Genomic DNA, 20,817 nt, shown 5'->3' with positions numbered 1-20,817 from the left:
TTGTTAGTATACCAGGCCGTGTGCAAAAAGAGGGAAAAGAGAAAAGAGAAGACTCAATGTAGAGCACATATTTTTTATATTCATGCCAATAAAGTATAAATCCAATTAATTGTGCACTACTTTTATTAGTTACACATTTAGCCTGAATCCATATATGCAAGAGAGTTGTCCAGGAGGTTAATAAAGCTGCCAGAGTGAGCTCAGCCCCTGGACCATGAGGACTGTCCTACTTGATGGACAACAGGGGCCTCAAACTTCTCTACGAGTTGTGGAGCAGCAAAGGAGACCTGGCTGTTCTGTGGCTGGACCTCACCTATGCCTACTGGTGCGAACCTCTTAATCTGGTGGAAAAAGGTTAGACTGGTACCATAACCCGGTAGACATGATGGATCTCATTCTGGACTGTTACAAAAGAGCCACCTCAGTGACATCTGTATGTGAAGGGCGTCAGCTGAAAAAAAACGGATCATTATTGGACGCCATGATCAAGTCTGAAGTGGAGTGTCCCTCTGTAGCAGCTGAAAGCCCCCTGTCAGAGCCTTCATGGATGACCATGAACGTAATAACTGTCCAAGCTCCCCATCAGCAGCCTGCATGAGGAGTCCATGGTCACCTGTACAAGAAAAGTGCTGCAGTACAAGGAACTGAGGGATCCTAAAGTCTCCCTGGGGGAAACAGAAGTGAGGGGAAGGGGAGGGGACAGGGTGCAGCTAAGCAAGCTGAGTCCCAGCTTCGTCAAAACTGGTGAGGCCAGTGGCATCTGGACTGGCAGTGCTCGGTACCTTCTGTTGTGGTGGATATCTGTGACCGTCCCGCCCGTTGGCTCTGTCCGGTACCTACTGGGAGTGATACATGCAGGTCAAACAGGAGGCAATGCACACCTGGAGCTAGTTGAGCTTATTTAATGGAGCTCACCAGAGACAAAGGGCTTCCTGTCCTAAAACTGTTTTTTTTTGGTAGACCAGTAAGTTGGGAGCCAGGCTTTATCTTACTGTTTTCTGTTATTTTCACAACAAAATCCCCCTTTGGTCAGTGGGGAATCATCTCTTGTTTTTATGTTTATTGTTTGATTATTGGCTAAAGTGCTAAACTGCCTATTCCAATTACAGTAGCGTTTCAAATACCTTTGTCTCTGATACATTTTATTTGTGCTTCCATTTATGGATCTATTTCCATGAGTTCAGTGACTCCCTGTGTGCATGTAGCGGTCTGAGCGAGAGACACTCTACCCACTTCCAAAGCAGGGATGTTGTTTCCAGTTACAAGGTCATTGAGCAAGTCAGTCAGCACACACGGCAATCTCAATGGACGCTTTTAAAAATTCAGAGGATCTAGCTGTAGCTGTAAAGCATGTATACATTAAACACTGAAGCTCCTTGCTAGTACTGTAAGGGGATGGAAAAATACTTTGCATTACTGTATGTATGAGGTTGTTACATAATTAAACTAAATATATGACAGGCCACTGGTGCTATCAGCAGCTGGCAATACATATTTGAAACACATTCAGAACCATAAGATTAGCAATTATATTACCACACAAAACAGCCATTGATTTTTTTTATTCTTTTTCTTCAAGGGGAAATGTTATTTTTCTCTTTGTCATAGTCCTCAACTCTTCTTGTCCTTCACCTCTGCAAAACAATCCCCTTTCGACTCCTTCAACTCAGGGAAAATACAAACAAAACAAAACAAATACGGAAGGATTCATCAGGCCTGAGCAAAACACTGTTTCAGTAGTATGGGGACGACCTTCCTCCCCTCTCCTGTTCCCCGAAAACATCCCAAGAGTTAACAATCAACACAAGTCTATGGACAGCCAATAGAAATAGAATACATACAATGCACATTTTAATAAACTCATGTCCATTCTATAAATTCTTTCCTTATATGAATCACTCTTCATTGGTCACAGTTCACTTGATAGTTTGTGATCTCCAAACTTTACTGTTCTCTGGTGCTCCCACTATGCCCGAGGCCAAATATCATTGCACAGGAGGAACCAATAGCACAAGGCTGCATGAGCTGGCTTTGGTACAAACATGATCAACTGTTGGGTGCCATTGTTGAGAGTGGCGGAAGAGCTAAGTCAGGGCTGATTCTTCAATTTAAATTAAGAATAGTGGAGTTACGGATACTCCTTTAAACGTGTTGGACAAACCGAGATCACTGTAATGATGTGCATGTTTACTGAAAATTATATTTGACAAGCCCTCATCCCTTTCTCTCCCTCCATACATCATCAGTCCAGATCGGGTAAGCAGGCACAATTCCTGTTCAGTGTTCTCCTATGATTTGTTTTATATTAACTTAAGGCAATCAAACTCAGCAACAAGTACTTCCAGTTTCACTGAAAGACTGATTGGGGGGGGGGGGGGGGACAACAAAACAAATATCTGTACTAATTCTGCCTTGTCCTCTTCACTACATAGTGTAATACCAGAGTTGTGATTATGTACTGCCATTTGTTATGAGGTTTAAGGCGTGGAAGGGAGAGGTCACCTTAAAGCCTGGCTGAGATTTACAATACTGCAGTAGTGGCATAAATAAAAAAAAAGTACAGTGAATCATCTGTATATGTGTGTGTTTACTGCTATGCTTTTGTGAGCATACACCACTTGGGTTCTGCTGCAAAGGCAGCTAATGGTTATTACTATACATGATCCTGTCTATCGCCAGTCGAAATACTGTATTGTACATTAGGATTTAACAGCAGAATAGGTTGGCTGCAGTTGATCAGTTGGTACCAGTGAGCTTGAGCTTTACATCTGGCATTTTACAAGAAAGCGTGCTGGTCTTTGATCCTTTTCATTGGAATGGAATCATCATAATAAGCATAATAATTAATCAGAATCATCATAATAATAACAACATTAAGAATATACAAATGATGGATACAGAAGTGATACAAAATACCCAACGTTAAAACAAACAAAAATGAAAACAAGATACCACAATCAGACATGCTTCAGAGCGGTTATGTTTGGCAAGAAAGCAGTTTTGTTGTATCATAAAAACCTCACAGTGAAAATAGTTATGCCCCTTCAGGATTACAAAGCACAGTATTCAGTCAAAATCGATATATCATATATTTCTCTCCTTCGTCTATTTCCTCTTCTTCTTCATAGAAGAATCAAGCTGTGTGGTACCGCTGCGTTCAAATCCAAAGGTTTCCCCCTGATGGCTCTGGAACGTCTTGTTGATCTAAGTTCCTTCATTTCCATTTGCACCAAAAATACTTCTTTGAAAGGGAAGGAGCAGTTAATGACAATATACTGTTATGGCTGAAACCAGCTGTCTATTGGCTGCTCAAGCTCTAAGGAACCAATCTGACATGGAATGAGGATGAAGAGGATCCTAATCCTAGGTGGAGCTACTTCTACTCCTCCAAGAGTTGCGATAAAAATACAGATTTCCAATACCACTCTTTAGTAATTTCGTCTAGAGGTTGAGGGCATCATCATCTTCTAGAGATAGTTGATGGAATCAGCTCTGATCAGCTGACTGAATGATAGACAAAATGAAAGTAATTGTACATATTTTATGAAAACAATGGAGCAGTCTTTGCTGCCAGCAGTGGGGCAAAGAGACTGAGGGTCGGCCTACTGCCAACAGATCATTGCTGACTTTAGCGAGAACATATCAGACATGTCTTGCCTTGTTTTTAGTAAATACTTTAGTCTTTGGTCAATATTTTCCTCCTCAATTTATACATATATTCATACACACACAAATATGCATGTACATACACACTTATAAACGTGTAATAAACTGGATATTTGTGCACGTATGTATTCACACTTTTCATAAAGGACCTTTTGCACAAAACATCAAGATTGAAATAAATAATTAATCCAGAAACAAAATATGAGTACCTGTTCATAATTCCTGTGAAATAAAAATGTCTGAAAAAAAAACACACAAAATAAAGTAAAATAAAAAGTAGCCTTATGTACAGCGTTTATCTTCTTTTGACACAGGCTAAAAGGCGTTGTTTTAAATAAACAGACTTTGCATCTTTCAAGAAGCCTGAGAGAGAGGCTAGACATGAGAAAAACACTTGTCCTTCAATGTGTATGTGGGCCAAAATGGCTGTCAAACAAGAACATTTTCCTCTCATCAAGAACACTTTCCTTCTGAAGTCGTAAAGTCTCAAAGTCTTTTCCTCGTTGCTTGGAATTCAAGTGATGGCATTGCTAGTTATTAGCCATTATCTCACAACGTGAGTCCTCGCTCAGTGGTGCTGTGTCCTTGCAGTGGGGATCTTCCCAACAACTGCTGCTGTGACGGCTGCTAACTGTTGGGCGGTCCATCATTCAGGAAGTAGGTTGTCATTTCCCCTTTACCTTTGACCTTAACCACTCCACGACACTCGAGCACGTACCCTTTGCTTGCAAGCACCTGGTGGAGGTCTGTAGTCACCTGTGGGCAGAACGGGGGAATGAAAAATTGCCTGTTGTTGGAGGATTGTTTACCTGGTAAAACGTTAGAGCACAAGGGTTTTTTTGGAAAATGAAAAACTATCATAAATCCAGTGTAAAAACAAAACTATTCTCCAGCATTGCTACATTGTTTTACAGCGGTACAACATAGCAAAGAAGTAATGAACCCTACCTGTATGCAGTCAGGTACTCCTGTGCTGTCCATACGACTGGCCACATTGACTGTGTTTCCCCAAATATCATATTGTGGCTTCCGTGCCCCAATAACCCCTGCTACCACTGGTCCAATGTTCAGACCTGGAAATAAAAGAATAACAGACATTATTTCCTTTCATTTGAAGCTTGAGCTGAACAAGTTGTCATTTTTTTGCTGGATTCTACATGCTGTCAAACAGAAAAAGCAGTTACTTCTCCCTCACCTATCTTCATCTGGAAGTTGTTGAAGGAATGCTCATTGATGTATTTCATCTGTTCCCTCAGTCTCATAGCGTAGTCGGCCAGTGCAGTAATATGGGAGCGGCCCTCCTTGTCGTAGGTGGAGTCGTTGAGACCGGAGGCCGCCATGTAGGTGGAACCGATAGTCTTGATCTTCTCTAGCTGCCTGTACTTCTCTTCACTGATGATCTGAGGTGCGGATAAAAAAATAGCCCATGGTTACATTTTATAAGTGCAATTTCCAAACTATGATAAATCCTTTTTAAATTAGCTGTAAGCAAAGGCCAAATAAGGTGTAGTACGAATAAAAAAACTGCACTACCATACAGAGAAACACAAATGAAAAATGCTGACGGCACACTGATCTTACAAATACCGCCAATCCCAAACTTTACCTCGTCAAAGTCGGCGATTATCTCATTGAGCAGCCGGAGACACTCCACTCCCTCGTTGTTGGCCTCCAGCTCCACGTAGAACTCGGAGAAATTGCTGATGGAGGCGAACATGACGGCCACACACTCACAGGACTGGTAGTACAGCTCGTCGTTCCGCCGTTCACGTGCCAAGAAGTGGGCAGCCACATCCTTGGGCAGAATATTATGGAGGAGGCGACGATTGTAGGCCTGCAGCTCCTCCATCTCCTCCTTCTCCTCTGTGGCCTGAGAGAGGGAGGACAGGGAGAAAGATCTGGACATTGGAAAACATTTGACAACAAACATTCAATGTGTGTGTAATACGAGTATAATTTACTGTCTGGTAGGGTGAGGATAAAGGAAAGACTGCAGATATTTGCCCTCATAAAGGCAAAAAGATTAATAATCCATATCAGTGTCAAGTATTCTCATCAGTTTTCTTATTGATGGACAATGTTGAGGCTCTTTAACAGTGTGACGAGGATCTGCCTAGACAACAGAGAGACCTGTAGTCAACATGGTGAGATGGCGCCCTCTAGCGGACGTTGTAGATACCTGTAGTTTCCACAGGAAGTCGAGGCGTGCAGTAGATTCAACCTGCTGGGCGTGCAGGTACAGTGCCAGGACAAAGACTGTGAGGATCACTGGAGTCATGACCCTCAGGGACACTTTGGTCACAACAAATGGGCTGCAAAGCGATGGAGGTCAGATTAGGGTAAAACAGATTTTGAGAGGTGCAAATAATTCAAATGAGTGTGATAGATCCGGAGATGAAGGTCACAGTGAATGTAATCTTACCACTGGTCTGTAGTTTCATTGAAACTGGACCTGTAGTGTAAAAACATAAATTCAAATACTCAACACACTTTAAAATTTGCAGGGACGTAATAAAATGGTTTGATACAAAATACTAATTTAAATTCTTACCATTGAGCAGTAGTTTCATTTAAATCACTAGAAAGGAAAATAATGGCATTTAGAACAGATAGTAAAATAACAAAACTCTGCAGTATGACTAAAATAAAAGTGTATTTTATGACTCAGATATGCTTTGACTCAAGTCAATCACTAGTTAAATGCAGGACAGGTTTCCGCTTTATCATTGATAACAGCAATATTGAATCAACTCACTATTCACAGAGCAACCTCAAGACTCAATGCATCACAATTCCATGTCAAATGTACAAATGTTTACAAAACTAACAATGCACGTTAAGAAAAATGTCTCTTTACCATCTAATTTTAAACATATAAAATAAACTATTTCCCTCTCTCCTATACGGATGCAGCCTGTAGCACTTACAGGGCATTGGAGGTGACGAAGAGGTCTGCGTTGTCGAACAGTGCTACTTGTGGCCACTCCACCAGTAGCAGGAAGGTAAGCTGGATGAGCAGCATGAGGACCAGCTTCCCTATACTGCTGATCTGCAGGAACACTGAGCAGGCCAGCAGCGTCAGCAGCACACTATAGCTGAAATACTGACACACACAGGAGAGCAGGAGAGGTAATATCAGTGTAACATCTCAGATTGATCACAAATGTGCAACATGGGGGAAAATGGGGGGAAAGAAATCACATCTAGTAGTCTTTTTGAAATGGCTTGACCAGTCGCATAGGGAAGACAAACAGGGAATTTGGTGAGATAGAAGCCTGGTAATAGACGATGATCCCGGGGCAGAGGCTCACCTCAGGAAAGGGACAGGAGGGGCCTCGGCTGGGACAGATCTCTAGACCCCCTTCCACAGACACATTCAAGCTGCGGATCAGACAGGGCGTCACCAGGGCAGCAGAAGTGTTCAGCTTCTCAGCAACGCAATTCTTCAAGCTCTTGGTGTCACAGGCAAACTACAGTACAGGTGAAGACAAACACACATAGACAACCATATATATGTTAATATATACAAGTGGACAAGGTTTACAGTATGCTTGGCTGGTATATGTGTATAGTATGTGTGTGTATGTTTTGAGTCGTAATCTGTTTAATCGTACCATATTGACAAAGGCAGAGATGAAGACGAGGATAATGGTAAATACTCCAACCAGGGTGCTGTTGGTGCGAGACTGGACAATCTTCTTTGAAACAGTCTGCATTGCAGCTGGAAAGAGCTACAAGAGGGAGGAAGAGTAAAGAGAAATGATTTAATAGTTAGATATGCAGTGAATGCATGTACATATCAGCAAAGGATTTTGTGCTTGACAAGCTCTGCTACCTTGATGCAAGAGTATATGGCACAGATGAAGAGGATGTTGGCGAGTATGATGAAGATACTGATGTAGATTCCCAGCATGACTGGGGTGCTGCAAGGAAGAACATAGAGATACAATTATAAACATTTACACACATTGTTATTTATAGGCTTTGTGACACATAACAGAGGATTTATATGATTCAGTATTTATCTTGTTTTCTGTGTGAATGCAAGTGTGTGCATGTGCGAATTACTCACTGTGGAAAGATAACAATCTGTATGAAGGATATGAAGCAGAATACTAGTAGAGTACAGGCGACATAGCCTCCAAAGCGATCGTCCACCTTCTTTGAATACTACAACAACAAAAAAGACACAGCTAGAGTCAGATACTTGTCTCAAGACAGACAGTTAAGCTGTGGTTTTAAACTAAAAAAAGCATTATAAAAACCACTAGGAGTCTAAGTTCCAACCTTTTTCTCCAAGCTGGAGGTCTGAAAGGTGAGTAGGAACTTCTTAACATGATCCTTCCTTAGTTGGTCAATGCTGCGAGCGTCAATGGCTCGCCCCAGAAATTCATCCACCTCATCCTCCGGGTTCATGGCCTCCTGAACACCACGGCTGCAAGAAGAAGGGAAGAGAGAGAGAGAGAGAGAGAGAGAGCAAGAGGAGAGAAACACAAAGACATAAAGGGGTCAACAAAATCCAGTAAAGCAGCATATCAGTCCTCATATATGTGTGTGCGTCAACAAAGAAATAGCCAACACTCACTTGTCTTTACTGGAGGTCTCATCAATCCCCTGAAGAGGAGAAAGAAAGTGGCGATCAGAAGACTCATAACAGCATGTCTTTAAACTATCACAAAAAAAATGTGACTCTCACGGACAAGCTGCAGTCTGACTGTCACCATGAACATGGTTGCTGATCAGAAATCTCACCATTTGCCTGAAGACTTTGGAGTCTTTGGTCCTGGAGAAGGTTCTGTCTGGGACCCAGCGCGGCATCAGACCCTCGTTAGAGTTGGCCCTCGTCCGCTGCATCTTCGCCATCATCGCCTTCTCCTCTTTCTGCTCAGAGGAGAAAAACACGAAGGCTTGACCCACTGTTCTCATAAAACACACAGCTTGACTTGGGACTTCACTTTGACTTGTACTTTGATGACTTGAAAAGGTTTCTAAAGTCTTGACAAAAGATCTTGTGTTTGTGTAAATGACTTAGATTGAAAGTGATGAGATTTGTTCCACCAGACGACTGAATTTAAATTCTGTTTTCTGAATTTGTATGAAATTATTGAATTTACTACTGGACTCTTGATTTGTTCTGACTTGACTTGGTGTTCTACATTTAGACTTGAGACTTGACTTGAGACTTGACATTAATGACATGGACTTGACTTGGACTTGACTTGGTAATCTACATTTAGACTTGTGACTTGACTTGAGACTTGTGCCTCAAGACTTGAGTCAATAGGGAAATATTGGCAAGTATTCAGTGGTTACCAACGCTAGAAGTCTTTATCAGTATAGTTTTTATGCTTGTGTGTTTTTGTGCACTGACCCGTTTCTGGCTGCAGCCGAGGACCAGGAAGGTCTCGATACTGTTCTCCTTCAGGTACGCGTTCCTCTCCCCTCCAAACCCCGGCTCCACCTCGTAGTCTCCGTTCAGATACTGCAGTGTGGCTTTAGTGATGTGGATCCGCCTAGCAGGACAGGAAAGAACCAAGGATTCAGTGTAAAACCTGTGCATTTTTTTTGTCTGTGTGTGAGTGCGTGCTTCTTTCCCCCTCACCCTGCTTTGCCTCCTGCCTCCATGTGGTTGGCCAGTGTGACATCATTCGACCACACATCAAACTGCCACTTCCTGAGTCCCAGCACCCCGCAGTGCACACGCCCACTGTGAATGCCCACACGCATGTTAACGTTGACGCCTGTCACCTCGCGCACCAGCCTGCCCAGACACAAAGAAGAAGAAGATAAGTGTCTCTATATCAGGACAAAACTTTGCAAAATAAAGCAAAAAGAAAACTGGGGAAAGCACACACATAATTCCAGAAGAAACACACAAACACACACGACTCCTACTCACGAGATGGCCTCTATCATGTCGACGCCCATCTCCACACAGCAATGGGCGTGGTCGGCCCGGGGTTCAGGCAGTCCAGACACACAGTAATAACAATCACCCAAAATCTTAATACGTAGACAGTGGTTCTCCTGAGAAAGGGCGATATAGAGGGAGACAGAGAGAGAGATTGTGAAGAAAGAGGAAAGGGAAACAGGGGTTGTTGAGTATCCAAAAGGTATCCGAGAAGAAACTAAAATGGCTCAAGAGATGGAAAGATACAGAGAGGGAAGACAGGAAGCTGCGGCGGCTGCTTACCGACGCCAGCTTGTCGAAGCGAGCGAAGAGTTCATTGAGCGTCATGACCAGCTCCTGAGCCGTGCACTGAGAGGCCAGGCTGGTAAAACCCTCGATGTCTGCAAACAGGATACTGAGGAAGAGAGAGAGAAGCACTATTAATCCCTGATAATGATTCATAAAAACACTGACCTCTCAAATACCTACAAAAATCGTTTTAGTAAAGCATTTGAAAGAGGTGTGTACGGCCAACTGTGCGATACTATATTTTCATCTTTACACTGCAGCAGTACTATATTGTACTATGGTACTATCAGCGCTACTGACCTTGAGAGAGGCGGGAAGTTTCGACCTGAATGTCCTACGAAGGAGATTGGTGCTAGTGTAATGTGTGTGTGTGTGTGTGTGTGTGTGTGAGAGAGAGAGAGAGGGAGAGAGGGACTGTGTGCAGTGTGTTTGCTCAGTGCTGTAATTGAATGTGTGCTGAAGCTCTCCATCTTTGGGGATTATCTTATCTTGGCTGCTGGTGATTAAGTATTCCCTCACTAGTGTTAATTAGCCTCTACTCTGCCAAACCACTCTACCCTCTTCTGACTCTGTGTGCATGTGTGTGTGTGTCTGTGTGCAAGTGTGTGTGTGTGTGTGTGAAAAATATTCTGGAAGAATCAAGGCAGGATGCATGTGGTGTGATATGTTTGATAGGTTAAAGTAATATTCTAGCTTCAAATGTGTTTTTCTGCTTAAAGATGAGAGATACTGTGTTTCTGACATGAAACCTCACTCTACTATGCAACAAAACAAAGCTGTAATCCTCCAACAAAGATACTCTTTTGTTGATGGGTTTTTACGAATATTGTGCCGTCAAACATGAAAGAAGCGGCTGTGGCTGAGTGTCCAAGCTGACCTGACATTGTCATGTTTCTGGATATAGATCTTATGGAACATCATGTCTTCCTTCTTGGCATTGATGTCAGCCTTCATCTCCATGGCAACGTGCCTTGGCAACACAGAAAGCAACAGGCGCTCCTGGAAAACAAAAAAAACAAAAAAACACAACACAGCTAGTGTCATTCGCAATATTATCTTCTATTTGCAATATGTCAAGTGTGCACGCGTGTGTGTGTGTGTGTGTGTGTGTGTGTGTGTGTCTGTGTCTGTGTCTGTGTGTCTGTGTGTGGTCTTGTACTTCTATCCTAATGAAAACAAGGTTGAGTTTTAGACCTGAAGAGTGCTGACTTTTTTGGCTGGTCCACATTTCTTCAAGGGTCTAGTTTAGGGTCAGGACTTGGGTTTAGGGTTAAAGTTAGATTAAGACTAGATTTAGGTGACATACATTGCATTTCTGGGCCCATTTTGACGTTTTGTATTTCACGTCAAGATATTTCCAGCACAGCTACAAATGGAGTTTGATAGCAGAACATTTTTAATGCTATTTAAATCATCAACGGTAAATGTCAGGTTTTGGTGTCAGTCCCTCAGAATCAAAGGCTTCTTTCTCTCACCATCTGACTCACCATTTTGCACCAATGGTCAACAATTATACAGAAATCCATCGTAAAAGAGGCAGAAATACAGATTTCCACATCGACCCCGACCCCAGCCTCAGTAGACCAGAATGCAATGCAGCCACAAGACATGCTGTGTTTTGAGTAAGTTCAAGGTCAGGTCAGTTTATATAGCCCTTCTCAAAGGAGTTTACAAAGAGTGAGCCTATCTAGATCTAACTAACCAACAATCAATCACACAACAAAAGGATGTAATACAGATTCTAGCCTACCTGCCAACCTCAGACCCTTAATGCATGCAAGGAAAAACTCCCAAGAAAACCTTATTGGAAAAAAATGGGAGAAAACTTGGGTGGGCCAACTCCAAGAGGGATCAACCACCGGGACAGCTGAGTGTGTAATAGTTGCCGGGACAAAACAAGAACTGAAAAATCTCTCGCTCCACTATCGCCATGAATGCAAAATGTTCATGCCTGTTCACTGGGGGCTGTCAAAAGGCATTCTGGGAAATGTAGGAAATCACTAACTGAAGTAAAAGTAGACGAGGCAGGTTGAGGGAAAGTGGGTACAACAAAAAGGTAAATTGAAACACTTCACTACAAAATAACTCCTGGAATACATTGAATATCACAAATTGATGACAGTGTCATGCCACCCTCGAATACAGATTATCCGAGGGTGGAATTTTCTTTTAAGGTTAGGAGTTAGGGGTTAGGGAATGAATGTAGGGTGTAGTAGTGTGTGTGTGGGCCTACCTGTTGTTGATTCTCCCTCTGCAGGTGTAGTCTGGCCTGGATGTAGCCTCTGGTCTCCTGGAAGGCTTGTCTCTGGGAAACCTCGGCAGGGTAGTGGGTGCAGATGCCAATGATGTTAGTGCACAGGAAGATCAGGACGTTGGCGCTCACCTGGAGAGAAGAGGAGCGGGAGCAAGAGGTGGTGAAGAATGAGATGAGGCAGAGGAAGGAGAATATCGACGATACTCTTGAGATCACGTAGGGAGGAAATTCTGAACGTAAGTTTAAACATCATCATGATTTAAGTGCAGTAGCAAACAGGTAGAGAAGCGGGATAAAACAAAGGCATAGATCTCCGATAGTGCAGAAGAGCGTCAAAATACGCTGTTTGACATGAGATTTTAGTTTCCATGTCGCTACGTAACTGTTTTTGCATCCGGTACAAAATGGTTTCATAAGTCAAAAACTCCATGTGCAAGCACTGGCAGAGGCAGTAAAAATCCCTGTTCATTTCCCCATAGAGAAAAGAAGCCGGGATCCAGATGTCGTTTTTGTGGGTTTAACCTTACATCATGGTAAAATGTCCTCTGTTTGACTTGTGGTGGAGAAATACAGTAAGTCTCCAATGCTTGACTTTACCGTAAAATGCCTGCCCGAAAGGACATAAAAAACACGACTGGTGACAAACTTGTAGTACAGAGTTTGTAAGCATTCATTTATGATGCCGGTGACACAGATTTCATTTCCCTCTGTACCTGTATGCTACAACATTTCTTTCCCCTATCTCCTTCAAGAGCACAGACTGAGAAAATATGCAGTATGCCCTGTGTCATTGTGATTAAAAGACAGAAATGTATTCAGTTCTTAATCAATTCATGGACTGAAAAGTATGGGATGTACAGCATGCATTTACAGCAGAACCATGTTTATCCAAACCCAGGTTTTCTGTACCAAAGCTTGTTATAAACATTAAATATTCAGTCACATATTCTGAAATGCTGTATCAAGTTGAAACACTTTTAGTTGTATGTACAGCCAATGAAAAAGCAACAATTACATGCAGCATATTCTCCCCTGCCAATTTTCTTTGTGGTTTCTATATACTTATTTTTGTATTTATGTAATTTATTTATTTTGCATGCCTATTCATTAGATATGTCAAACTGCAAGTCTGAAGTTCTCAAGGTTCTACTATGATCTCTCACATACCTCAAAATCACACACACACATGCACATGCACACACACACGCACATGCACACGCACACGCACACGCACACGCACACGCACACACACACACACACGCACACAAATAACACAAAATTTCCAACATTTCCTCTGGCAGGAAATGATCCTATTTGTGGGATCAGCTGTCCCCTTTGCTCCGCACAGTCCATTGACCACCTAATAATTTTACAGCATGCTTTTAGCCCGCTATCAGCTCAGGCACAGCAGTGTTTTCATATGTCCTGTTATGGGATATCCCCCAGTGTCCTGAAAAGGTCCCCAACTGCATCGTGGAAATGCTGTTGGTGCTTGACCTGTCACGGGGCCATTTCCTTTAAAGATGTGCTCTTGTTTACAGCATGAAAGTGGAGCTCTTCACTCCAGAGGGCTACTTTTGGACACTAAAATACGCAGCAAGAGGAAGCCCAGTGATGATACATCCTGTATCAAATACCAATAATACCATAGAAAAGGTTTCAGATCTAATTGTAGGACTCGGGTCAAACAGGGTTTTGCCATAGCTTACCCTACATGTTATAGGATGAGATTGGCTTCCAAAACAAATCTCCTTTTTGTAGAACTCTGTTTATCTTTCTGAAATTCATCGTCAATGATTATATTTAGGTAGAGATTTTCTTTTTTTGTTCCAAGGTAGCCAGAATCAGGTAGAAACATTTCACAGGTGAATCCTGACACCTCCTGGATGGAAATGGAAACACAAGTGGGCCAGAGGGTCACTCTGAATGTCATTACAATACTGTACCTCACTGTACATTCACATTTAAATATACGCACTAAAAACAACACAACATGCCAAAGGAAAGGACAGCACTAACAGTATGGTACTAACAATATATATGGAAGAATAGTGGGACAGTTAAATCAAGATGAATCCAAAGTTGGAGATAGTTGGTTAAATTAATTAAAACTTTATTTATTAATCTTTTCTACGAACTTATTATTGGTCTCTGAAACAAGTGAAGGGGGGCGTGCAGACTGACAGAAGGGCGTGAATGAGTGAAAATGAATCAGGCAATATTGACACTAAAAAGCGGGAAGCGTGAGAACGGCAGCAGGGAATAAAGGTGACCCAAGGTGAGAGAGTTTGCAGAGCATCACAGAAACAAGAATAGAAACAGATGGGTAATGGACAGATGAGTTTAAAAAGAGAGCAAACAAGAGGGTGGGGTAAAAAATAGAACAGCAGCAGCAGCATAATGGACAGCACAGATAAAATGGAAGACTGACAGATGTTGAGGATAGGAAGGAAATAGTGGCGAGGAGAGAGAGAAGAGGAAGGAGAGAGACAATGAGAGGATGACAGAGTAAGAAAGGGTACGAGTGAGTGAGCTGTATAGAGCAAGGAGGGCGAGAGAGAGAGAGAGAGAGAGAGAGAGAGAGAGCAGGACAGATATGGGCCACAGTGACATTAGGCAGATGGCTCAGAGCGCTCAGCTCTGTTTACATTACTCTCACTGTTCAAGCAAAAACAGCCATGAGACAAAAGTGAAACCTGCAGCTTGATGTGTGTTTGCAGGTGAACGCCTCCTGTCAGTCTTTATGCATACAGTCAAGACTCTATAAGTCATGTTTATGCTGCATGCGTCTCAGCTAAGTATTTTTTACGTGTGGAGGTTTCGCGCAATGTGTGCATCACACTCCATGTGTTTGAGCTCACAGGCTAAAACTAATTGCTTGCTTTTCTCAAGAGGGCAAGGGCTAGTGGGTTTACAGAGTACACAGTAAGGTCCTGTGTTTACGCAACAGCACTCCACCTCTTTAGGAGCTCTGCTTGGCAGCACTTACCTGCTACCTGTACCTACCATTCTCCCAGTGCAAGGCCGCCGCACCTGTTCATCCCTTCTGTCCTCTGCACAGTCATTTATCTAACTCCTCCGGCTCGCTCGGTTATTACCTCATCCTGCTCTCCTTTCCTTTGCACCATTATAATCTTACCACCACTGTTATGATCGTATATATCAAACTGCTCACTCATGATCGACTTACCAGTACGATTATGGCCTAGTAAAACGGGGCTACGTTCAGTTTGTAAAGACAAAAATCTACCAGGAGCATCATTCAAGTCGTGGTAACATTGCTCAGTTTTCTACCAGTAAAAGCAGTTCTCATTTCCCCAGGGGTGACATGGTGGAAGCAGCCAGCCAGCCACCAGTCTGCGGAGAGGACCTCGGCCTAATCCCTGGATATCAAAATGGCATTATGTAAGAGCTGCCCTGATCTAGACAGGACAGGCAAAATAACAGCAGCAGCAGCAATGACTGTTCAGCACAACATAGATTAAAATGTATTTTGCCACACAAAAAAAAAAGCCTCCCAACGGCTTAGGGAGGATATGTGGGCTCAATCAATGAATGATCAACATGGCTCGGTGGACGGACAACTGAAAAAATGACTGACCAACTGAACAGACTATAAGGCCGTCTGACTCCTGAGATGCCTATACAGAGACTTTACAGTAAATTATGGGGTCATTTTCTACACTTTTACCAAAAACATTAACCAAGAGTCTGGAAGAAACCCATAACACTGTGCACATTTTACTGATCCTTACATTTTTTGCACTAACACTAACTAAACACTAACCTGTTGACAATGCACTCCACTAAATGTACATTTGTCCAGCTGCTTCTGAACAGCACGCTATTACAAGTGACTGTGTTTTATGAATTGACTTCTTACTTAGTCTTCGTTTTAATCTCACACATGATCTGGGACGTCCAAACAAACATGGAGTGGATGCAGCAGTGACATACAGCTGTTCATCATCAGTAATGTCTCGGCAGCAGCATCAGCAGCAAATCCTTCCCGCTACACTTCCCCTCCACATCCCAACACCGACCGCCGCTCTGCACCTAATGAAAGCTCTCCGAAGCGATCATCTCCGAGTCGGAGGGCCAGGCGAGGATGAGAGGGAGGCTAATGGAATATTCAGAAAGTTTATTTATAATTTTCCTCCTGCTTTATGATGGATTTAGCACAGCGGGCATTTACTTTAGCAGGAAGTCTGTGGTCTTGACAGAGAGTCTATAAACATTGACTTTTAAGGCCACAGGGCCCCTTTTCAATGGGCCTGTTTCAGCGGGGAGAGGGTGTTCTTTGAAGAGCAGAGAGCATACAGAAGAATGTGGACAAATGGGACATTTAACAGGATAGTGCCCTGCCAAGGCTTTCTAACAGACACAGATGTAATACTTCAGGTGAAAATTAATTAAATGGCAAAAAAGGGAAATTGGCCAACAGGATTTAGTCGATGAGGTTGTGGTTATGTAGAAACCAAACCATCCGATCCAAAACAGACTGTAGGATGTGATAAGATGACATCGCTCATAATCCCGTCCCATTTCAAACCACACAATCTTAGTCCCAAATCCAGAAACAGGGCCAAGGTTTTTGGTATATAGGTCTTGTTGCTGAATGTCAGCGCAGCTTATGGGTCTTTCTTCTCTCTTTTCTCAGCATGTTCACACAGCACAGCAGTAGGTGACCTCCCCCCCCCGCCTTAATCCCCCCATCCTGCTCTCCATCCCACTTAACAATACTCAGCCAACACCCAACGCCGAGACACTGATCACAGGATGGCGCGTGTGTGTGTGTGTGCATGCATGCAAAACTAGCGTGTCCGGGAAGATCTTAACATTTCCCCTCACACCTGGTATTACTATTGTAGAAGCTAATTTATTCAGACCCCTTGTGAACGGATGTCAACTGAGAGAACGAAATGTTCAGAACGCTGAAAATGAAATGAAATGACTGAAATGAATATTGAAGCTGCAGACTAAAAGCTTGCTCAGAACATGAAACGTGCGCACGTAGGCATTCTGAAATGCTGTATGAAGTCTAATTCGCACTTTGAATCCCTTTCGTTACATCATGTATGAACAAGGAAATACCAGCAATTACACAAAAATCAGTTGGATATATTTTCCCATTGACACATTTTTTGTCCAATCAGTTGACCGGTCAGTTCAGAAGTCAGCGGTACGCAAAAAACAAGGCTCTGCTGTAATCACCAGGTATCATGTTCGCTCTCCAGACTCAATATTCCTGTTACACAGCTGACAGTTCATTTTGAAAGCAGCAGACATCACAGGACTCTTAAGACAATCATGACGGTGATTTTATACATACTGTATATATGATAACTCAGCATTGCTAAAGAGGGTGTGTCTCTCTCTCTCTCTCTCTCTCTCTCTCTCTCTCTGCATGCGCTCCTCTCTCTCTGAGCCTCCGTCTTGTGAAAGGTTCTGGTTAGTGTTGGCCCGAGACTCACACCCACAGAGACTGTGAATTATCGGAGATGGCAGCGCAGCTTTCACTTAGCAACTATCACCCACATTCCACAGCCTCCCTCCAAAGACCTGCCGTCCCCCACCGAGGTTCAGACAGGGTGCAGCCTGGGGACCCAGCGGGTGGGGTGGGGTGGGGGGGAGTGTGGGCTGTTAGCCCGCGGCCCAATGAGTTGTCTTTGTCTTACAGATTTAGACCCCAATACACAGGGATGATATACGATATGATATACGATATACAGTACTTATCTCACAATGCGATTCAACAGGCGATATGGAGTTCACGATTCGATACAACCATGATATGATGTCATAAATAGAATTTAAATGACAACAAAGTTTTACTGTGCAGAATTATGTTTATTATTTCTGAGCCATAAATCTCTCTAGCAATGCCAATGGCTTGCTAGGATGTAAACAACAATTTAATAATGTCATTGTAAATTGTAAATAATATGATTTCGATGCATAGCCTGTAAAATTGTGATGGGCAAGCCGTCTCATTTGTGATTACTACAGCAGAATAAAATGTAACTATTTCATTTCATTTTTCTGCCACTATTCGATTCATTTTTCTGCCACACGATACGTATTGTCACATTTTTGTATTGCGATATATTGCATTTCGATATATCGTCCCATCCCTAGCCATTACTCCACTCCATCAGAACATATTTAAAAAAGCAGCTTCATGATTCTTCACTTAACTTCATATCCAATAGAATTCGGTGCTATCAGGTGCTGCTGAGGTCATTTCAATACATGGAGCAAGACATTTAACGCTGACGGGGAAAAAATCATTTAGCTGGACAGCGCTGTACAGGAAGCGGCGTGCAGAAGAACACGGTGAATTTATAAGCCATTTTCCCAGTGGGAGCAATGACTGATGGGATATTGTTGTTGAAATAGGGCCAGGGAGAGTGCAGCCGGAGCACTTTGGCCTTTGAGAAGCATCTGGAACTCCTTAGAACATCTGTGTTATATCAGGCTCTATAAAACACAACTCTGGCACCCCAAACGCAACAACGGCACTCTCCCCGCGACAAAACATAAGAGTCTCTCTTGCGGGTCGTCCCTTATCTTTCCTCGAGAGCGTCAGTTATTTATTTCCAAATTCTTTTCATTTCATTTATTTCTCTCTCTCTCTTTCCTTCCTTCCAGTCTCCCACTCTCTGTCGCTCGCCCTTTGTGAAAGAGTCTGTGTATGTGTGTGGTGCCAGGCAGCTGCTGGGTTTGTGTACTCAGCCTGAGCCTCATGTCTACACACAGCTCTCCCTGCCCTTATCTGAAATGACCAGAACCACATCGACAGATAAAGAGTCAAGCCCCGCCTGCCCATTCTGCTCCCTGCGCTCGGCCGGGTGGTCTCACACCGTCTGGAGGTGAGAGCAGACCGGCCGGCTACTGGAGCCTCTGTCCTGTTGTAGAGGGACTGCAGATAAAATATGTTTATCTTGCAAGTTGTGGAGGGGAAAAAAAATTTTTGGAGCACAATCGCCTGTACAGTCTTGTCATTTCTGCAAACGAGATTCAGTTCACTTGTGAAGAAGAACAACAGGGTTTTGTCTCTTTTTTCAGGAAATCATTTTCCAGGACATTTCCAGGACAACATCAATCAAATTGTGTAAAGGTATTCTTAGTTTCCAGAGTCTGTCATCATTGCAGTTGGCATGCAGCAGTGTCAATTCAATAAAACATAAAAAAAAAACTCATGGCGATGTGACAGCAAAAACTTAATCATTCTGCTCCAAATATTTAAATTTACTTCATAATCTGGGATAAACTGAGGAAGTCCATTACTACTTTCTGATTTTCCATGACCATCCAAAGCTATCCAGAACATTTTTCTCATTTTCCAAGTGGTTTCCATTACAGAGAACTATAAGTCTCTTTGATTACCTTCCACAGCCACATATACATACAAGTATGATTTATGATCAAGTATGATTTATGTCATTTACACTAAAAATGTGAATGCAGACCTGGATTCTCCTCATACATCTTTACATGCACATAATATGGCAGCTGTGCATTGGGGAAGGGAAATCCACTGTGTAAAAATCATGGATATGTGTGGATTTGCATTTGGTATTTTGTACAGAGAATGTCACACAAAATTGGGACTAAGTCAAGCACCACACGTTACTGTTTCTATCTGTTGGCCTTTCATAGTAGGAAAGGGAATGAAAATATAAATTAAACTGATTCAGTCAACCGTTATTTTCGAGAGGCCCCATGCTATACGTAGGTTATCATGCAAATTTTTCATTAATCAGATCTGAGTAAGGTCTGAACAGTAAATACAAATATGGAAATATGCTGCATTCATGATAATCAAGCACAGTCTAAATGAGTTCCTCAGGCTGAAAATGCACTTGTTCTACATACAGACTTTAGAGAATTTAAGAGAAACACCTAAAAATTGTGTCCAATAATTCAGTCTCAAATAATAGTATTTAATAGTATATCAATAGTACTACATAGACAGTATTAGTAGTTGGGGTCTTGAAATCCTTGGAATAACTAGTGTATCTTTGTGTATTTGAGTGAAAAAAACATGAATCTAAACAAATGTGATGTATTAGAGTTATTGCAAAAGAGTGGCAAAATGCAAGTCACCTCTATTGTATCCATAATCTTCAAAAACGGAAAGGAAGTGAAAGTGTGTACACTATCTTTCAGTTCCCAACGTGTAATTTATTCAACAAGCCAGTCACAATCAATTACAAACATACTTGTCTTCAACTAAAACACACTGAATGTGCAGACGTCCCTCCCCTTCTCCATTGTGACAATTGGTTTTATTTTGGATGAGTATAAAACTTTTCTTTTTTTATCTGTCAACATAAAAGCCTGACTGATCACACGCAGGTTTCTATTAATAATTTTAGATTTTGGCCTCTTTTCCATCTTCCTTTACCTGTTTTAGACATTTTTGCATATTATACACATGTTTTACACTGAAATAAAAGATCATACACATTACATGAAAAATGTACAGCATATGAACAATTATTTGTAATCTATAGCCAGCTATACTGATCTGTCATGTTCAAATTCCTTATTCCTTAGTCATGTTACTGTAAATATGGACAGGGACAAGCTGGGGGCACCAACTTCACATTGAAAAACTACACACCAGACACATTCATGTTGGCAACCAGAGGGGTGTGACTTTTATGGAGAGAGTGTGACTATTAAAGTGCTC

The 20,817-nt window shown here is 42.3% G+C and overlaps 1 protein-coding gene across 1 annotated transcript in view; it reads right to left on the bottom strand.

Annotated features, from left to right (window-relative positions):
• Window positions 1-1,553: 1,553 nt before the first annotated feature.
• The window catches only part of adcy6a (adenylate cyclase 6a), a 32,196-nt gene continuing 12,932 nt past the window's right edge, over window positions 1,554-20,817 (bottom strand). Inside the window, exons 4-24 of the mRNA XM_071512733.1 lie at window positions 12,099-12,248; window positions 10,743-10,864; window positions 9,860-9,971; window positions 9,566-9,693; window positions 9,269-9,427; window positions 9,038-9,179; window positions 8,419-8,547; window positions 8,252-8,280; window positions 7,954-8,101; window positions 7,739-7,836; window positions 7,502-7,589; window positions 7,281-7,397; window positions 6,978-7,136; window positions 6,594-6,769; window positions 6,218-6,244; window positions 6,089-6,118; window positions 5,846-5,978; window positions 5,273-5,536; window positions 4,862-5,066; window positions 4,615-4,739; window positions 1,554-4,422 (exon numbers count right to left, since the gene is read on the bottom strand). Of these exons, the coding sequence (XP_071368834.1) occupies window positions 4,294-4,422; window positions 4,615-4,739; window positions 4,862-5,066; window positions 5,273-5,536; window positions 5,846-5,978; window positions 6,089-6,118; window positions 6,218-6,244; window positions 6,594-6,769; window positions 6,978-7,136; window positions 7,281-7,397; window positions 7,502-7,589; window positions 7,739-7,836; window positions 7,954-8,101; window positions 8,252-8,280; window positions 8,419-8,547; window positions 9,038-9,179; window positions 9,269-9,427; window positions 9,566-9,693; window positions 9,860-9,971; window positions 10,743-10,864; window positions 12,099-12,248 (2,670 nt within the window). The 3' untranslated portion in view covers window positions 1,554-4,293. The remainder of the gene's footprint in view (window positions 4,423-4,614; window positions 4,740-4,861; window positions 5,067-5,272; window positions 5,537-5,845; window positions 5,979-6,088; window positions 6,119-6,217; window positions 6,245-6,593; window positions 6,770-6,977; window positions 7,137-7,280; window positions 7,398-7,501; window positions 7,590-7,738; window positions 7,837-7,953; window positions 8,102-8,251; window positions 8,281-8,418; window positions 8,548-9,037; window positions 9,180-9,268; window positions 9,428-9,565; window positions 9,694-9,859; window positions 9,972-10,742; window positions 10,865-12,098; window positions 12,249-20,817) is intronic.

This window comes from Centroberyx affinis, unplaced genomic scaffold (assembly GCF_046629955.1).
Source record: "Centroberyx affinis isolate AG114_WGS23_722 - 3 ecotype Tasmania unplaced genomic scaffold, CSIRO-AGI_Caff_v1 ptg006470l_1, whole genome shotgun sequence".
In the NCBI taxonomy this organism is placed as follows: domain Eukaryota; kingdom Metazoa; phylum Chordata; class Actinopteri; order Beryciformes; family Berycidae; genus Centroberyx; species Centroberyx affinis.
This window is presented reverse-complemented; position numbering and strand designations above follow the sequence as displayed.